The sequence below is a fragment of the Nerophis lumbriciformis genome, linkage group LG37 (assembly GCF_033978685.3).
Source record: "Nerophis lumbriciformis linkage group LG37, RoL_Nlum_v2.1, whole genome shotgun sequence".
NCBI classification, from domain to species: Eukaryota; Metazoa; Chordata; class Actinopteri; order Syngnathiformes; family Syngnathidae; genus Nerophis; species Nerophis lumbriciformis.
The window spans coordinates 3,028,753-3,046,052 of NC_084584.2; the positions used below are offsets into that span (position 1 = coordinate 3,028,753).

The 17,300-nt window shown below is 43.9% G+C and overlaps 2 protein-coding genes across 2 annotated transcripts; both read right to left on the reverse strand.

Moving 5' to 3' along the window:
- Window positions 1-441: 441 nt before the first annotated feature.
- On the reverse strand, window positions 442-2,417 carry LOC133577195 (uncharacterized). Its single transcript, XM_061930828.2, has 3 exons — window positions 2,322-2,417; window positions 1,301-1,378; window positions 442-1,196 (listed from the first exon to the last, which is right to left on the reverse strand). The coding sequence occupies exons 2-3, from the start codon at window positions 1,335-1,337 to the stop codon at window positions 442-444; spliced, it is 792 nt and encodes a 263-aa protein (XP_061786812.2). The 5' UTR covers window positions 1,338-1,378; window positions 2,322-2,417.
- A 5,599-nt stretch (window positions 2,418-8,016) lies between these two features.
- LOC140677588 (uncharacterized) lies at window positions 8,017-9,415 on the reverse strand. The gene is made up of 3 exons (XM_072912540.1): window positions 9,379-9,415; window positions 8,819-9,274; window positions 8,017-8,272 (listed from the first exon to the last, which is right to left on the reverse strand). Exons 1-3 carry the CDS (start codon window positions 9,413-9,415, stop codon window positions 8,076-8,078), a joined length of 690 nt encoding a protein of 229 aa, XP_072768641.1. The 3' UTR covers window positions 8,017-8,075.
- Window positions 9,416-17,300: the final 7,885 nt, after the last annotated feature.

The window sequence follows — 17,300 nt, forward strand, 5'->3', positions numbered from 1 at the left end:
TAGGGCTATATAAATAAAGATTGATTGATTGATTGAGATAAATAAAAATGAAATGAAAAATGTTTTAATGTTAAATGTAAATGTTTCAATGTTAAATGTAGATATTTCAGTGTGAAATGAAGTTGGTTCAAAAAAGTTCTGTTTCCTCTGAACTTGCGCTTCAACTTGGGTAGTACCTCCAAGAGCAGCTGACCAGCTGACTGGAGCCACAAGGCGAGGGCACAGGAGTGGCAGAGTGGGCAAGACCATGTAGAAATGTCAAAAAGACTCAAATCATTGTTAAATGGACTCTAAAAGACACAGGCAGCCAGTGAAGTGAGGAACATTTTATTTCACTTGTTCATTTATTGTAGATGTTTCACCATCAAATGTAGCGTGGTGGTCTGCGCTGGGGTCGTGATGGTGGCGGTCCACAGTGGGGTGCTACCGATATACTGTGTCCTATCTACGGTGGTGGTGGTGGTGGTGGTGGTGGTGGTGATGGTGGTGGTGTGCACTGGAGTTGCGGAAGGGGTGGTGGTGGTGGTGGTGGTGGTGGTGTGCACTGGAGTTGTGGAAGGGGTGGTGGTGGGGGTGGTGGTTGTATGCACTGGAGTTGTGAGAGGGGTGGTGGTGGTAGTAGTAGTAATGGTGGTGATGGTGGTAGTAGGGCTTCACTTTGGTGGTGGTCGTCTCTGTGGTGGTTGGCCCTGTGGTGGAGGTGTATGGGGTCGTGGTGTATGTGGTGTATGTGGTGGAGGTGTATGGGGTCGTGGTGTATGTGGTGTATGTGGTGGAGGTGTATGGGGTGGTGGTGTATGTGGTGTATGTGGTGGAGGTGTATGGGGTGGTGGTGTATGTGGTGGTGTACGTGGTCGGGCTGGTGGTGTACGTGGTCGGGGTGGTGGTGTATGTGGTCGTATATGGGGTGGTGGTGGTGTAGTCGTATATGATGGTGGTGTATGTGGTGGTGTACGTGGTCGGGCTGGTGGTGTACGTGGTCGGGGTGGTGGTGTATGTGGTCGTCTCTGTGCTGGTGATATAGTACCATGGGTATGTGATCGTCTCTTGGGTGGTGGTCGTCGGTCCATGGGTGTACTCAGTGGGCTGATGTACAGTGGTGGAAGTGACTCCATCACCAGACCACTCGTCTGACTCACCAGACCACTCGTCTGGCTCGCCTGATTCACGTTTGTTTAAAACGCGACTGTTGCTTCCTGTTTGAAACAAGTCACACATCAGCGTGCACTTTTGTACTTGTATTGCAGTACAGCGTGTACAATTCTGTAGGTCATGTCTTGTTGAGTGTTGGAGGACTTACCGACAAGCAGAAGCAGAAGGAGGAAAGTGCTGATCATGGTTAAATCTGTGTCCTATGACGTCCAAGTTGAAGTACTTCCTGTAAGACAGTGAAAAGCAAGAGTGAGGGCTTGATAGAAAGTATGTGGCGTCCATCAGAAGATGGTGTGCTGTTGTTCAGTGCTCAGGAAGACCATGGACACCTCTGTCCCAACGTCCACAAGTTACTCTACCAGAGCCATGTTACATTATTGTGTGTCCCTGAAACTACAGCTGTCGGTACTGGAAGGCCCTCTAACTGAAACTGAAACATGAAAACAGGACATTGTTGGACTGTAAAAAAAAAATCCTGGACTCCACAGAGCTCTGAGATCTATGAAAAGACATTTTCCCCCACAAAGTCTTGTTAGAGTTTCCAGGTGAAAGCAAGGGTGAAGTGTGTCTTGCCCAAGGACACAACGGACGTGACAAGTTGGTAGAAGGTGGGGATCAAACCGGGAACCCTCAGGTTGCTGGCACGGCCACTCTCCCAACTGCGCCACTCTCCCAACTGACTTACTCTTCAAGTAATCCTCAAGTAATTATTTAGATTAATACTTTTGACTTTTACTTGTGTCAAATTACTCTAAAGTAACGGTAGTCGTACTTAAGTACTTAAGTCCAACTAGAATCTATTTTCTACCACAGGAACTTTTACGGGAACATTCCAGTTTACCCTGGTAAACGAAATACCTTTAGTGCCGAGTAGCGAGGTGGTACTTGTTACATGATATTAAAGTAAAAATATACAGTACCACTCATCCATTTGTCATCAGCCTGATTTGTAGAAACTACCTGAACTGTGACATGTGTTGGAAACACAAACCACACAGGTCTAGAGGGACCTTAAGGAACTAAAGGTCCCAGGAACCTAAAGTACCTCAAATCTGTTGGACAAGGGCTAATGTCCAAAGGTACCAGAGGTCTTCTGTATATTTACAATAGCCACTACATTTTCAATGAAACATCTATTTCCTGGAATGTAAGGTGAAAAGAGGACTCACCGCAGTCAAGTCTGATGTCCGGACGAGAGCTTGATCTGGATCTTAATGTCCTGGTCTCTGTGCCTGCCTTATAAAGACGTGTACCGCCTTCATAAGGTATGGTAAGGCAGGACAGGTTAAATTAGTTTAGGTGGGGTTTAACCACCAAGTGACACAATCATTTAAATGGTACCGGAATGTAAATTAGTTTAGCAGCTGCTGCGCTTCGGTTTTATGATGGCAACTGAATTGTTTTGTTTTGCCTCTTGGGACAAAACACCTTCTTCAAAATAAGAGAAGCCATTAACTATAGGTCACATCAGTTCAAATGGAAGATGTTTAACCTGTTTATTGTACAGGACCATGGAGACAACCATTAAAACAGTTTTCTTTAAGCGACAGGTAAGTGAACCATGAGACCGGGGAGAAAGACAACACAGATTCTGTAAAAGTACAAACCCCGTTTCCATAAGAGTTGGGAAATTGTGTTGGATGTAAACATAAACGGAATACAATGATTTGCAAATCCTTTTTAACCCATATTTTCTTCCGGTTCCGGTTCACCGTGCGTGACTGCTCGCTGACTGCTCGCTGTTTCGAAAAAGCTAAGTATCGTTCTATTTGTGTGCTTTTAATTGTTCTGCAGCTTTCTTTATTACTTTCTCAACATATTTAGTAGTACTATTTAACTTGCAAATCACCCGATCTCTGTCTCACCACCCCTCCCGCCGCTAGCTAGCAGCTAGCTGCTAAGCTAACGAAGCTAGCGCGAAGAAAGGCGGCGCCGGTCAGAAGGAATCTACTCCTGCACACCGTGACCAGGACTTCTCGGAAGACAGCAGGAACTTCACTCGGTGACAGAAAACACCGTGAGTATGGCTTCCTGCGCGTCTTGCACCTTACTCACGGAGAGGCTGGCTCTGCTAGAGGGCCGTGTCCGCCAGTTAGAGCAGAGTAATCTCGTAACTTTAGATGTTGCGGACACATCTGCTAGCGTTAGCTGTAGCGAGCTAACTAGCCCAGCCTGTAGTAGTCCTAAGCGGCCTACAAGCTACGGTGTACCGGTTGAGACGCATTATAGATTTAGCTCTTTAGCTAGTCCTACACCCCAGTCTACCGGGCACCACACCTTAGTCATAGGGGACTCCATCACCCGAAACATAAAGCTTAGCAAACCAGCCACAATTAAGTGCATTCCTGGGGCCAGAGCACCTGACATTGAGGCTAATCTTAGGGAGCTAACTCGCAACAGGCCTAGTAAACACGTACGACAGGCTAATCGCACCACTAGTTATGCGAATATAGTTGTACACGTTGGCTCCAATGACACTAGAATGAGACAGTCAGAGATTACAAAGAGAAACATAGCCAGGACTTGTGATCTCGCTAGAAAGATGTCCAGGCATCGAGTAATTGTCTCTGGCCCCCTGCCTGCGAGAGGCAATGATGAGAGATATAGCAGATTAGTCTCGCTTAACAAGTGGCTGGCTAGCTTCTGTAGACAACAGGGACTAACGTTTATTGATAATTGGCCCTCTTTCTGGGGCAAACCAGGCTTGCTGATGAGAGACGGCCTTCACCCTAACCAGGAAGGCGCCATCATCCTGCCTAAAAACATAGACTACTGTTTAAGTCACATTTGACTAACTACACTAGAGCAAGCCCGGTCACAGGCAATTACAGAGCCTGCTAGTCCGGGTGAGGAGTCAGTTAAGCTAGAACTAGCCAGCGCCAGGCTGGATAATTCCTGTACGCATAGCAATTTTCTTAGAATAACACACAACTCACATAATGTGTTTTCTGTTGTGAATGTGTTAGGGGTAGATATGCATTCTACTGAGGTGGCAAATCATGATGCGTTCAGTCGATCGCAGCATCAAGCAGACAATCTGAAAATTCCCGTCGTATCAATTCCTAGATATGGTCGAAACTATTTAAAGTGCACTACGTATAATAAACGCAACATTATTAATATTGCTACTACGGATAATTTAAACAAAAACTCGTCAAAACAGCCCAATACTTATAATATGGGCTTTTTAAACATAAGATCATTGTCTCCCAAAACGTTATTAGTTAATGAGGTCATTAGAGACAACAATCTTAACGTCATTGGTCTTAGCGAAACCTGGCTCAAACCAGACGATTTTTTTGCGCTAAATGAGGCATCTCCTCCTAACTATACGAATGCGCATATTGCCCGTCCCCTCAAAAGGGGTGGGGGGGGTCGCACTAATATACAATGAAAACTTTAACCTTACCCCTAACCTAAATAATAAATACAAATCGTTTGAGGTGCTTACTATGAGGTTTGTCGCACCGCTGCCTCTCGATATGGCTGTTATCTACCGCCCCCCAGGGCCCTACTCGGACTTTATCAATGAATTCTCAGAGTTCGTTGCTGATCTAGTGACGCACGCAGACAATATAATCATAATGGGGGACTTTAATATCCATATGAATACCCCATCGGACTCTCAGTGCGTGGCGCTCCAGACTATAATTGATAGCTGTGGTCTTACACAAATAATAAATGAACCTACGCATCGCAACGGTAATACGATAGATCTAGTGCTGGTCAGGGGTGTCACCACCTCCAAAGTTATGGTACTCCCGTATACTAAAGTAATGTCCGATCATTACCTTATAAAATTCGAAGTTCTGACTCATTGTCAACAAACTAATAATAATAATAACTGCTATAGCAGCCGCAACATTAATGCTGCCACAACGATGACTCTTGCTGACCTACTGCCTTCGGTAATGGCACCATTCCCAAATTATGTCGGCTCTATTGATAACCTAACTAACAACTTTGACAACGCCCTGCGCAAAACCATTGATAGTATAGCACCGCTAAAACAAAAAAGGGCCCCTAAAAGGCGCACCCCATGGTTTACAGAAGAAACCAGAGCTCATAAATGATCATGTAGAAAGTTGGAACGCAAATGGCGCGCGACCAAGCTTGAGGTTTTCCATCAAGCATGGAGTGATAGTTTAATATCGTATAAACGCATGCTTACCTTAGCTAAAGCTAAATATTACTCAAATCTCATCCGCCTCAACAAAAACGACCCTAAATTTTTGTTTAGTACAGTAGCATCGCTAACCCAACAAGGGACTCCTCCCAATAGCTCCACCCACTCGGCAGATGACTTTATGAATTTCTTTAATAAGAAAATTGAACTCATTAGAAAGGAGATTAAAGACAACGCATCCCAGCTACAACTGGGTTCTATGAACACAGATACAACTGTATCTACGACGGATACTGCAATACAAAATAGTCTCTCTCTTTTTGATGAAATAACATTAGAGGAACTATTACGGCGTGTAAGTGGGATAAAACAAACAACATGTTTACTTGACCCACTTCCTGGGAAACTTATCAAGGAGATTTTTGTATTATTAGGTCCATCAGTGCTAAATATTATAAACTTATCACTTTCCTCTGGCACTGTTCCCCTAGCATTCAAGAAAGCGGTTATTCATCCTCTGCTCAAAAGACCTAACCTTGATCCTGACCTCATGGTAAACTACCGACCGGTGTCCCACCTTCCCTTTATTTCGAAAATCCTCGAAAAAATTGTCGCACAGCAGCTAAATGAACACTTAGTGTCTAACAATCTCTGTGAACCTTTTCAATCCGGTTTCAGGGCAAATCACTCTACGGAGACAGCCCTCGCAAAAATGACTAATGATCTACTGCTAACGATGGATTCTGATGCGTCATCTATGTTGCTGCTTCTTGATCTTAGCGCTGCTTTCGATACCGTCGATCATAATATTTTATTAGAGCGTATCAAAACACGTATTGGTATGTCAGACTTAGCTTTGTCGTGGTTTAACTCTTATCTTACTGACAGGATGCAATGCGTCTCCCATAATAATGTGACCTCGGACTATATTAAAGTAACGTGCGGAGTTCCTCAGGGTTCGGTTCTTGGCCCTGCACTCTTTAGTATGTACATGCTTCCGCTAGGCGACATCATACGCAAATACGGTGTTAGCTTTCATTGTTATGCTGATGACACCCAACTCTACATGCCCCTAAAGCTGACCAACACGCCGGATTGTAGTCAGCTGGAGGCGTGTCTTAATGAAATTAAACAATGGATGTCCGCTAACTTCTTGCAACTCAACGCCAAGAAAACGGAAATGCTGATTATCGGTCCTGCTAAACACCGACATTTATTTAATAATACCACCTTAACATTTGACAACCAAACAATTACACAAGGCGACTCGGTAAAGAATCTGGGTATTATCTTCCACCCAACTCTCTTGTTTGAATCACACATTAAGAGTGTTACTAAAACGGCCTTCTTTCATCTCCGTAATATCGCTAAAATTCGTTCTATTTTATCCACTAGCGACGCTGAGATCATTATTCATGCGTTCGTTACGTCTCGTCTCGACTACTGTAACGTATTATTTTCGGGTCTCCCTATGTCTAGCATTAAAAGACTACAATTGGTACAAAATGCGGCTGCTAGACTTTTGACAAGAACAAGAAAGTTTGATCATATTACGCCTATACTGGCTCACCTGCACTGGCTTCCTGTGCACTTAAGATGCGACTTTAAGGTTTTACTACTTACGTATAAAATACTACACGGTCTAGCTCCGTCCTATCTTGCCGATTGCATTGTACCATATGTCCCGGCAAGAAATCTGCGTTCAAAGAACTCCGGCTTATTAGTGATTCCCAGAGCCCAAAAAAAGTCTGCGGGCTATAGAGCGTTTTCTATTGGGGCTCCAGTACTATGGAATGCCCTCCCGGTAACAGTTAGAGATGCTACCTCAGTAGAAGCATTTAAGTCCCATCTCAAAACTCATTTGTATACTCTAGCCTTTGAATAGCCCCCCTTTTTTAGACCAGTTGATCTGCCGTTTCTTTTCTTTTCTCCTCTGCTCCCCCCTATCCCTTGTGGAAGGGGAGACACACAGATCCGGTGGCCATGGATGGGGTGCTGGCTGTCCGGGGTCGGGACCCGGGGTGGACCGCTCGCCTGTGCATCGGCTGGGAACATCTCTGCGCTGCTGACCCGTCTCCGCTCGGGATGGTTTCCTGCTGGCCCCACTATGGACTGGACTCTTACTATTATGTTGGATCCACTATGGACTGGACTCTCACAATATTATGTCAGACCCACTCGACATCCATTGCTTTCGGTCTCCCCTAGAGGGGGGGGGTTACCCACATATGCGGTCTTCTCCAAGGTTTCTCATAGTCATTCACATCGACGTCCCACTGGGGTGAGTTTTTCCTTGCCCTTATGTGGGCTTTGTACCGAGGATGTCGTTGTGGCTTGTGCAGCCCTTTGAGACACTTGTGATTTAGGGCTATATAAATAAAGATTGATTGATTGATTGATTGATTGAGATAAATAAAAATGAAATGAAACATGTAAATGTTTTAATGTTAAATGTAGATATTTCAGTGTGAAATGAAGTTGGTTCAAAAAAGTTCTGTTTCCTCTGAACTTCCGCTTCAACTTGGGTAGTACCTCCAAGAGCAGCTGACCAGCTGACTGGAGCCACAAGGCGAGGGCACAGGAGTGGCAGAGTGGGCAAGACCATGTAGAAATGTCAAAAAGACTCAAATCATTGTTAAATGGACTCTAAAAGACACAGGCAGCCAGTGAAGTGAGGAACATTTTATTTCACTTGTTCATTTATTGTAGATGTTTCACCATCAAATGTAGCATGGTGGTCTGCGCTGGGGTCGTGATGGTGGCGGTCCACATTGGGGTGCTACCGATATACTGTGTCCTATCTACGGTGGTGGTGGTGGTGGTGTGCACTGGAGTTGTGGTGGGGGTGGTGGTGGTGGTGGTGGTGGTGGTGTGCACTGGAGTTGTGGTGGGGGTGGTGGTGGTGTGCACTGGAGTTGGAAAAGGGGTGGTGGTGGTAGTAGTAGTAATGGTGGTGATGGTGGTAGTAGGGCTTCACTTTGGTGGTGGTCGTCTCTGTGGTGGTTGGCCCTGTGGTGGAGGTGTATGGGGTCGTGGTGTATGTGGTGTATGTGGTGGAGGTGTATGGGGTCGTGGTGTATGTGGTGTATGTGGTGGAGGTGTATGGGGTGGTGGTGTATGTGGTGGAGGTGTATGGGGTGGTGGTGTATGTGGTGGTGTACGTGGTCGGGCTGGTGGTGTACGTGGTCGGGGTGGTGGTGTATGTGGTGGTGTACGTGGTCGGGCTGGTGGTGTACGTGGTCGGGGTGGTGGTGTGGTGGTGGTGGTGGTGGTGTGCACTGGAGTTGTGGTGGGGGTGGTGGTGGTGATGGTGGTGGTGGTGTGCACTGGAGTTGTGGTGGGGGTGGTGGTGGTGTGCACTGGAGTTGTGGTGGGGGTGGTGGTGGTGATGGTGGTGGTGGTGTGCACTGGAGTTGTGGTGGGGGTGGTGGTGGTGTGCACTGGAGTTGGAAGAGGGGTGGTGGTGGTAGTAGTAGTAATGGTGGTGATGGTGGTAGTAGGGCTTCACTTTGGTGGTGGTCGTCTCTGTGGTGGTTGGCCCTGTGGTGGAGGTGTATGGGGTCGTGGTGTATGTGGTGTATGTGGTGGAGGTGTATGGGGTCGTGGTGTATGTGGTGTATGTGGTGGAGGTGTATGGGGTGGTGGTGTATGTGGTGTATGTGGTGGGGGTGTATGGGGTGGTGGTGTATGTGGTGGTGTACGTGGTCGGGCTGGTGGTGTACGTGGTCGGGGTGGTGGTGTATGTGGTGGTGTATGTGGTCGGGCTGGTGGTGTACGTGGTCGGGGTGGTGGTGTATGTGGTCGTCTCTGTGCTGGTGATATAGTACCATGGGTATGTGATCGTCTCTGGGGTGGTGGTCGTCGGTCCATGGGTGTACTCAGTGGGCTGATGTACAGTGGTGGAAGTGACTCCATCACCAGACCACTCGTCTGACTCACCAGACCACTCGTCTGGCTCGCCTGATTCACGTTTGTTTAAAACGCGACTGTTGCTTCCTGTTTGAAACAAGTCACATATCAGCGTGCACTTTTGTACTTGTATTGCAGTACAGTGTGTACAATTCTGTAGGTCATGTCTTGTTGAGTGTTGGAGGACTTACCGACAAGCAGAAACAGAAGGAGAAAAGTCCTGATCATGGTTAAATCTGTGTCCTATGACGTCCAAGTTGAAGTACTTCCTGTAAGACAGTGAAAAGCAAGAGTGAGGGCTTGATAGAAAGTATGTGGCGTCCATCAGAAGATGGTGTGCTGTTGTTCAGTGCTCAGGAAGACCATGGACACCTCTGTCCCAACGTCCACAAGTTACTCTACCAGAGCCATGTTACATTATTGTGTGTCCCTGAAACTACAGCTGTCGGTACTGGAAGGCCCTCTAACTGAAACTGAAACATGAAAACAGGACATTGTTGGACTGTAAAAAAAAATTCCTGGACTCCACAGAGCTCTGGGATCCATGAAAGGACATTTTCCCCACAAAGTCTTGTTAGAGTTTCCAGGTCAAAAAGGTGTTAGCAACAGGACCCAAGCAGAACAAAGATGAATATTTCCAATGTCCAAAAAGTCACTCGTCCCGTCAAAAATCCTCCAGCCAGAGGTCGGTAGTAACGAGTTACATTTCCGTATGTAACTTTTGTATACATTGTACATGTTAAATTAGTTTTAATGCAACATACGCTTTACTTTTACTTGAGTAGTTTTGTGAAGAAGACCTTCTACTTTGTCACAATGAGTTGCATTCCGTTCGGGTGGGAGGGATGGTTTGCACCAACTAGCACAAAATACAGATGGACACGCTGAAATAGGTCAATATGACCCCAGCACATCCCAGCTGGTGGTGTAGAACCGGTGGACAGAAACTTCTAAACAGCTGTATTGACTCTAAAACCTGTTTATACACACAATGGAATTAATATGGAGAAAAAATAAAAATAAAAAAAATGTGCTTAGTCAGTCGACAAAAATAATAAATAGTAGATTCTATGATTTGAAAACAGCATTGATCTTATTCATATAAAACATCCACAACAACCATACCTTTTTTAGTGGTGTGAGAATTGAACATCCAATTACAACAATTTCGACGTTCACATGTCAGCCCACAATAATTCCGGTTTCAACCAGAGAAAACACGTTGTAGAAAGTTGTAGTTATTTTTCGTATCACTCACACTCAAAAAAAACATTTAGAAAAGAGCTGCTACATAAATCCGAAGTTACTCACAATTTACTCAGTACTTGAGTAGTTTTATGTTTTTTTTACAGAATAAATGGGTTATACTTGTATAGCGCTTTTCTACCTTCAAGGTACGCAAAGCGCTTTTGACACTATTTCCACATTCACCCATTCACACACACATTCACACACTGATGGCGGGAGCTGCCATGTAAGGCGCTAACCACGACCCATCAGGAGCAAGGGTGAAGTGTCTTGCCCAAGGACACAACGGACGTGACGAGGTTGGTAGAAGGTGGGGATCAAACCGGGAACACTCAGGTTGCTGGCACGGCCACTCTCCCAACTGCGCCACTCTCCCAACTGACTTACTCTTCAAGTAATCCTCAAGTAATTATTTAGATTAATACTTTTGACTTTTGCTTGGGTCAAATTATTCTAAAGTAGCGGTAGTCGTACTTAAGTACTTAAGTCCAACTAGAATCTATTTTCTACCACAGGAACCTTTACGGGAACATTCCAGTTTACCCTGGTAAACAAAATGCCTTTAGTGCCGAGTAGCGAGGTGGTACTTGTTACATGATATTAAAGTAAAAATATACAGTACCACTCATCCATATGTCATCAGCCTGATTTGTAGAAACTACCTGAACTGTGACATGTGTTGGAAACACAAACCACACAGGTCTACAGGGACCTTAAGGAACTAAAGGTCCCAGGACCCTAAAGTACCTCAAATCTGTTGGACAAGGGCTAATGTCCAAAGGTACCAGAGGTCTTCTGTATATTTACAATAGCCACTACATTTTCAATTAAACATCTATTTCCTGGAATGTAAGGTGAAAAGAGGACTCACCGCAGTCAAGTCTGATGTCCGGACGAGAGCTTGATCTGGATCTTAATGTCCTGGTCTCTGTGCCTGCCTTATAAAGACGTGTACCGCCTTCATAAGGTATGGTAAGGCAGGACAGGTTAAATTGGTTTAGGTGGGGTTTAACCACCAAGTGACACAATCATTTAAATGGTACCGGAATGTAAATTACCTTAGCAGCTGCTGTGCTTTGGTCTTATGATGGCAACTGAATTGTTTTGTTGCCTCTTGGGACTAAACACCTTCTTCAAAATAAGAGAAGCCATTAACTATAGGTCACATAAGTTCAAATGGAAGATGTTTAACCTGTTTATTGTACAGGACAATGGAGACAACCATTAAAACAGTTTTCTTTAAGCGACAGGTAAGGGAACCATGAGACCGGGGAGAAAGACAACACAGATTCTGTAAAAGTACAAACCCCAGTTTCCATAAGAGTTGGGAAATTGTGTTAGATGTAAACATAAACGGAATACAATGATTTGCAAATCCTTTTTAACCCATATTTTCTTCCGGTTGCGGTTCACCGTGCGTGACTGCTCGCTGACTGCTCGCTGTTTCGAAAAAGCTAAGTATCGTTCTATTTGTGTGCTTTTAATTGTTCTGCAGCTTTCTTTATTACTTTCTCAACATATTTAGTAGTACTATTTGCAATGATTATCATTGGACCTAAGTCTTTGGTTTTGTAGGCGGGGCAAAGAGCAAGGGAACAATGTGGGACAGCAATTGTGTCCATCTTATACTATGCTAGTTGTAGCAAAGATATGTCAACATGAGCAGCCACACCTTGAGTTCCAACATATATAAATATAAAGGAGTCAAAGGCCTCCTGGCATGAACATGAGGCGAGTTGGGTGGCGGTACACACGGAAGCATCTCAGTCAGCCAGGGTTTTCACTGATAGAGCAGTTGGAGATGTCAGCCATTTCTGGTGTTTCAGGCTGTGGTATGAGCTCATGGAGGAGCTTTGGTAGTGGTGTCGCAGCTTGGTGGTTGAGCCGTCAGGTAACACCAGGAAGGTTCCTTCTGTGCGAGTTGTTTCCTTGTTACTCTACCACCATCCTGCTCTGTCCAATTTTGCATGTGATGCTTAAGATGTCCCTGCCATGTGTTGTTTTTAGCACCGTGTATATCAGGGTTATCATCCATCCTGCGTCTCACCACAGTTGGCATTGCGTCAAGTACGGCTCGTCTAAAAAACTGTCGGTGTTCCCCTTCTTTACTGGGATGCACACCTGTAGCACGTGACCACTGCTCTTTAGCTTGGTCTATAAATACATAAGGTGACTCACCATCTTCCCACCGATATGTAGGAGTGGCATTTTGACACGGAAGAGGAAACAGACTGCGCATAGCAGTAGCTATGCCTCTTATGTATGGTGTTACCGGTGAAGTCGAAGATTCAGCCAATAATCCTGCTTGTTGTTCCATATTTTGGCCATCTTGTGTGGAAACACAACGATACAAAATGCCTCTAAAGTCTGCTACGGAGAGAGTGTATCCCGCTGTTAGTTTGTCTAACGTGTTAAGCCAAAGACTCCCTCCTTCGGGTACAGGTGGGAAAGCAAGGTCAACAATGGCTTGCATGTCTGTGACGGCAAAATGCTTATTTTGAAAGTGGCCCCTAATAGCAGCTTTATGTGTCAACAATGTCTGGTATGCACGCGCGAGGTTGCCATCTGCGGGAGGAAAATGGTCGGACGTGCAAAGGAAAGGGTTAAGAATTTGAGCCGATGGTTTAGAGAGGGCGTGTGAGTACCTCCCTCTATTGGCACTTGAGTAGGGGGCGTTGGCTTAGTCAAAGTCTGGGCGGGTCGTTTGAATAGTCTCGCGCATGCGCGAGTCATGTCCTTATCAAATTCGCCTTGTTTCCCCCCCCTACGTCTCTCCCCGCGGACTACACCGTCACCAATAGCAACACACACACACACAAGCACGCGCACACACACTCTCCCACGCACACACACACTCACAAGCACGCACACACACACTCTCCCACACAACCAGCAACACACACACACACAAGGAAAAAGCTGCACGATAGCTCTTTCTCTGCGTTTCACTTTACCATAAAACTTCCAGTTACTTTTCTTTATTTACCAAACGTTTGAGTTCACGACTTTTCGAGTGTTGTAAACTCCCTCTTAAACCTTTCATGAAACGTTCTTTTTTTTTTTTTTTTTTTTTAAACTCTACCTGCCAATTTCATTGTTGACAACAGTACATTCATCACACTCCCCCCCCACGAAGGGTCTGGAACCCCTTACCTCAGAATTTTTTGTCCCAGACGAAGGGTCTGGAAACCCTTACCTCAGAATTTTTCGTCCCAGACGAAGGGTCTGGAACCCCTTACCTCAGAATTTTTCGTCCCAGACGAAGGGTCTGGAACCCCTTACCTCAGAATTTTTCGTCCCAGACGAAGGGTCTGGAAACCCTTACTCGTTTGGGCGACGACCAATGACCCAGGGTGAGCTACACCCAACTATTAGTTTATTCGTCAATGAAACTGCCCGTCACGGTAGTCGAGACACAATGACGCGAGATGACCACTTATTTACAGCTTTTTATGTAATGGCGGACAAGGGAGAAATGCAATCAATCCATCAAAATGTCCACTCTCACATCCTCGTCTCGTACAAAACACCTACTCTGTGTCTGGGGTACAAACAGTGTTTGACTTACATACTTCAAGACAGACTCCTAAAGCAGATTTTAGAAAAAGGCTCTGCTTACCTTGTTTTTGTTTGGCCACTAGTGAGTCTGTCCAGAAGAGTGTAAGAGGTGTCCAATTCTCAGCGTGTCGCCCGGACGGGCCCCCAAATTGTTGCGTTTTGGACCAGTTGTTCCTCCCAGGGAATTCAAGTCACAATTCGCTCCCAAGTTCTTTCCGACACTTAAAGCTGAGTTGAAAAACCACCAGAGACAGAATAGGTATTTTGTTGTATATTATCAAAGCTTTGCCAATATACATTATGAGACCAGTCTAACCCTAGAACATTCTATTGCGCCTCCCAAAATGGTCTGTCTTCCCGATCCCACCACCCTCTCTCTCGTCCCATCTCTGTAGACAAAACAAATGCTAGTCAAAACACATTCCAAAGAACTCAAGGTTAACACACACAGTATACTTGCTGACAGAGCATCAAGAGAAGAAATGGAAAACACGAGCTGTTTTCCAAATATGACTAAGAAATGAAAGAAGTACAACTTACATTCGGATATATGTAAATATCTGCCTCCGACAATATATATATGTATATATACGTATATATATATATATATATATATATATATATATATATATATATATATATATATATATATATATATATATATATATATATTTCTTTTATATATATATATTTCTTTTATATATATATATAAATGAAACCGTGACTGCTGTTGTTGTGTGTTGTTACCGCACTGGGAGGACGTTAATGAAACTGCCTAACAATAAACTCACATAAACCAAGAACTCGCCCTCGATCATTCTACAGTTATAATGATTGGGCAGGCACGTTGTTTATATTGTGGGAAAGCGGACTCAGGTCCGCATGGAGCTGAAGGGGGGGGTGGCCTCCAGCTCCGCCTGAATTTCGGGAGATTTTCGGGAGAAAATTTGTCCCGGGAGGTTTTCGGGAGAGGCGCTGAATTTCAGGAGTCTCCCGGAAAATCCGGGAGGGTTGGCAAGTATGGTTTAGGCTGCTCGCCGGCTCCTCATCACCACTTCAAGATGGCGGCCAAATTGCTCACGTCACAGCAACCAATGCTGCGTCTACTTATAAGATGTCTATGGTTATAACGTCATTGCAAACACTGCGATATGTTGCGTCCACTGCAGTTCGCTACCTTATTTATACTTTTTGTCAAGTGATTTTTTTTGAGCAGGGTTGCATGAGGTACCTACACATAACGCTACGTTAGTCAATGTATCACACACAGTAATGTAACGTTAGTCAATGTATCACACACAGTAACATAACGTTAGACGGCGGTCAGCAGCGCCGCGTATTTTAGCCACCTACAAAAAGACAAACATAGTCAAATAAAGGTCAGTTAAAATGTATACTATATTAAGAATATGTGTACATATTGCATAGGGTCCTGACATCTAAAAAGTACAACTGTGTTCATTGTTATGTTCATGTATTTGTTATGTTTTTCATGTGTACGCACACATCAACACACATACAGTATGAGATGAGATCAATGAGATAAGGTAAGAACAGGATATAAACTGCTGTGGAACTAGTTACAATGCAATATGCTATGGAAATACAATGTTAACACTTTTGTGCAAATAAGTACAGTTGCACTTGTTTTTGCAAATGCGTTTATTCTGTAAAGGAATGAGTTACATGTTTAAAATGACTGGTTAATAGTGCTATTTTGAAGTGCAATGTCAGCACTATTTTTGTTCCTGCAATTTCAAATGCACTTGTTTTAATAAATAAATACAGCGTTTTAAAAGCATACACAATCTGTGTAAATATATTAGTCTGTGGTTAAAATGACTTGAAAGGACTCGAAACTCAAAATGCAGGACTTGGGACTTGACTTGAGACTTTCCAGTCTTGACTTTGGACTTGACTCGGGACTTGCCTGTCTTGACTCGGGACTTGACTCGAGACTTGAGGGCAAAGACTTGAGACTTACTTGTGACTTGCAAAGCAATGACTTGGTCCCACCTCTGCTTAGGACACACTAACATATTATTTATTAATTATGGTGTATTGAAACTACAGGAGCTAGTCAAGTTACAGATATTATGTGTCATGTTTAAGGCTAAAAGTAAAACATTACCAGCAAATTTACAAACAGTGTTTGTCATGACTTGTGAGAATGAAGAGCATAGAAGAAAAGGTCATTTCCAACATCAGTATTCAAGGACAAGTTTAAAACAAATGTGCATATCAGTGGTGGAGGTTCAACTATGGAATTCTCTTTACAATGAGATAAAAGATTGTAAAAATATATTACAATTGAAAAAAAAATATAAAGACAGAACAATAAGATCATATGGACAGCCATAAGTGTTTACATTTTGCTTTATATTTATTATTTTACTTATTTTTTTGCCTGGTTTTGTATTTATTTGGTATCATTCTGTGAGGTGTGTATTACTTTTTTTGGTTCGGTTTGTACTTCATGAAGTTTGCACTTGTTGTGTTTTTTTGTTTGTTTTCGTTATATTTGGATGTGATTGTTGGTTTATATGATATCATTAAGTAAGACTACGTATTATGTCATACTTGCCAACCCTCCCGGATTTTCCGGGAGACTCCCGAAATTCAGCGCCTCTCCCGAAAACCTCCCGGGACAAATTTTCTCCCGAAAATCTCCCGAAATCCAGGCGGACCTGAGTGACGTGTTGACAACACACAACAACAGTGTCTACCGTAAAGCAGTTCGTCTGCCGTAAACAGCAATGTTGTGACACTTTTAAACAGGACAATACTGCCATCTACTGTACATGCATATGTGACCCACCCATAATGTGTCACATTTTTGTGTTGATTTATTTATTTTATTTTGTGGTTTGAATTCGTTTACACATTTATCAGTATTCACATTGGTCAGTAGGGGGCAGTAGGGCGTTTCTTCCCAATTGAATGCTATCACCTGCAGACCGGAAGTGTCTTGTCATTCTGATGAGAGCGACCAGTCTGTGAACAATTGAAACGTCCTGTGTGCTTTTTCCTCCTGTATAACAGGTTAGTTTTGGTGAATCAACTCACTGAATAATATCCATGTGATCTTTATAAGTTTAAGTACACATTCTGATGGTGGAGCCTAACTCTAAAGTGTTTGTGAGTTGTAGTTTGTAAATGAACACTGAACCGAAATCGGAGGTCTCAAGGTTGGCAAGTATGTATTATGTTGAAGGGGGCAGGAAAATATTAGATTTTTCTTCATCCTGCTCCTTCTCAGGCATTGCTGTGTAAATGTATCATTGAATAATTGAGGTATAATAAATAA

Coding starts and splice junctions, on each gene's coding strand:
- LOC140677588 (XM_072912540.1), bottom strand. CDS start 9,415: ATGATCAGGACTTTTCTCCTTCTGTTTCTGCTTGTCG. Junction 9,275..9,378: donor CCTTCTGTTTCTGCTTGTCG/GTAAGTCCTCCA, acceptor TGTTTCAAACAG/GAAGCAACAGTCGCGTTTTA. Junction 8,273..8,818: donor CCCATACACCTCCACCACAG/GGCCAACCACCA, acceptor CAACCACCACAG/AGACGACCACCACCAAAGTG.
- LOC133577195 (XM_061930828.2), bottom strand. CDS start 1,337: ATGATCAGCACTTTCCTCCTTCTGCTTCTGCTTGTCG. Junction 1,197..1,300: donor CCTTCTGCTTCTGCTTGTCG/GTAAGTCCTCCA, acceptor TGTTTCAAACAG/GAAGCAACAGTCGCGTTTTA.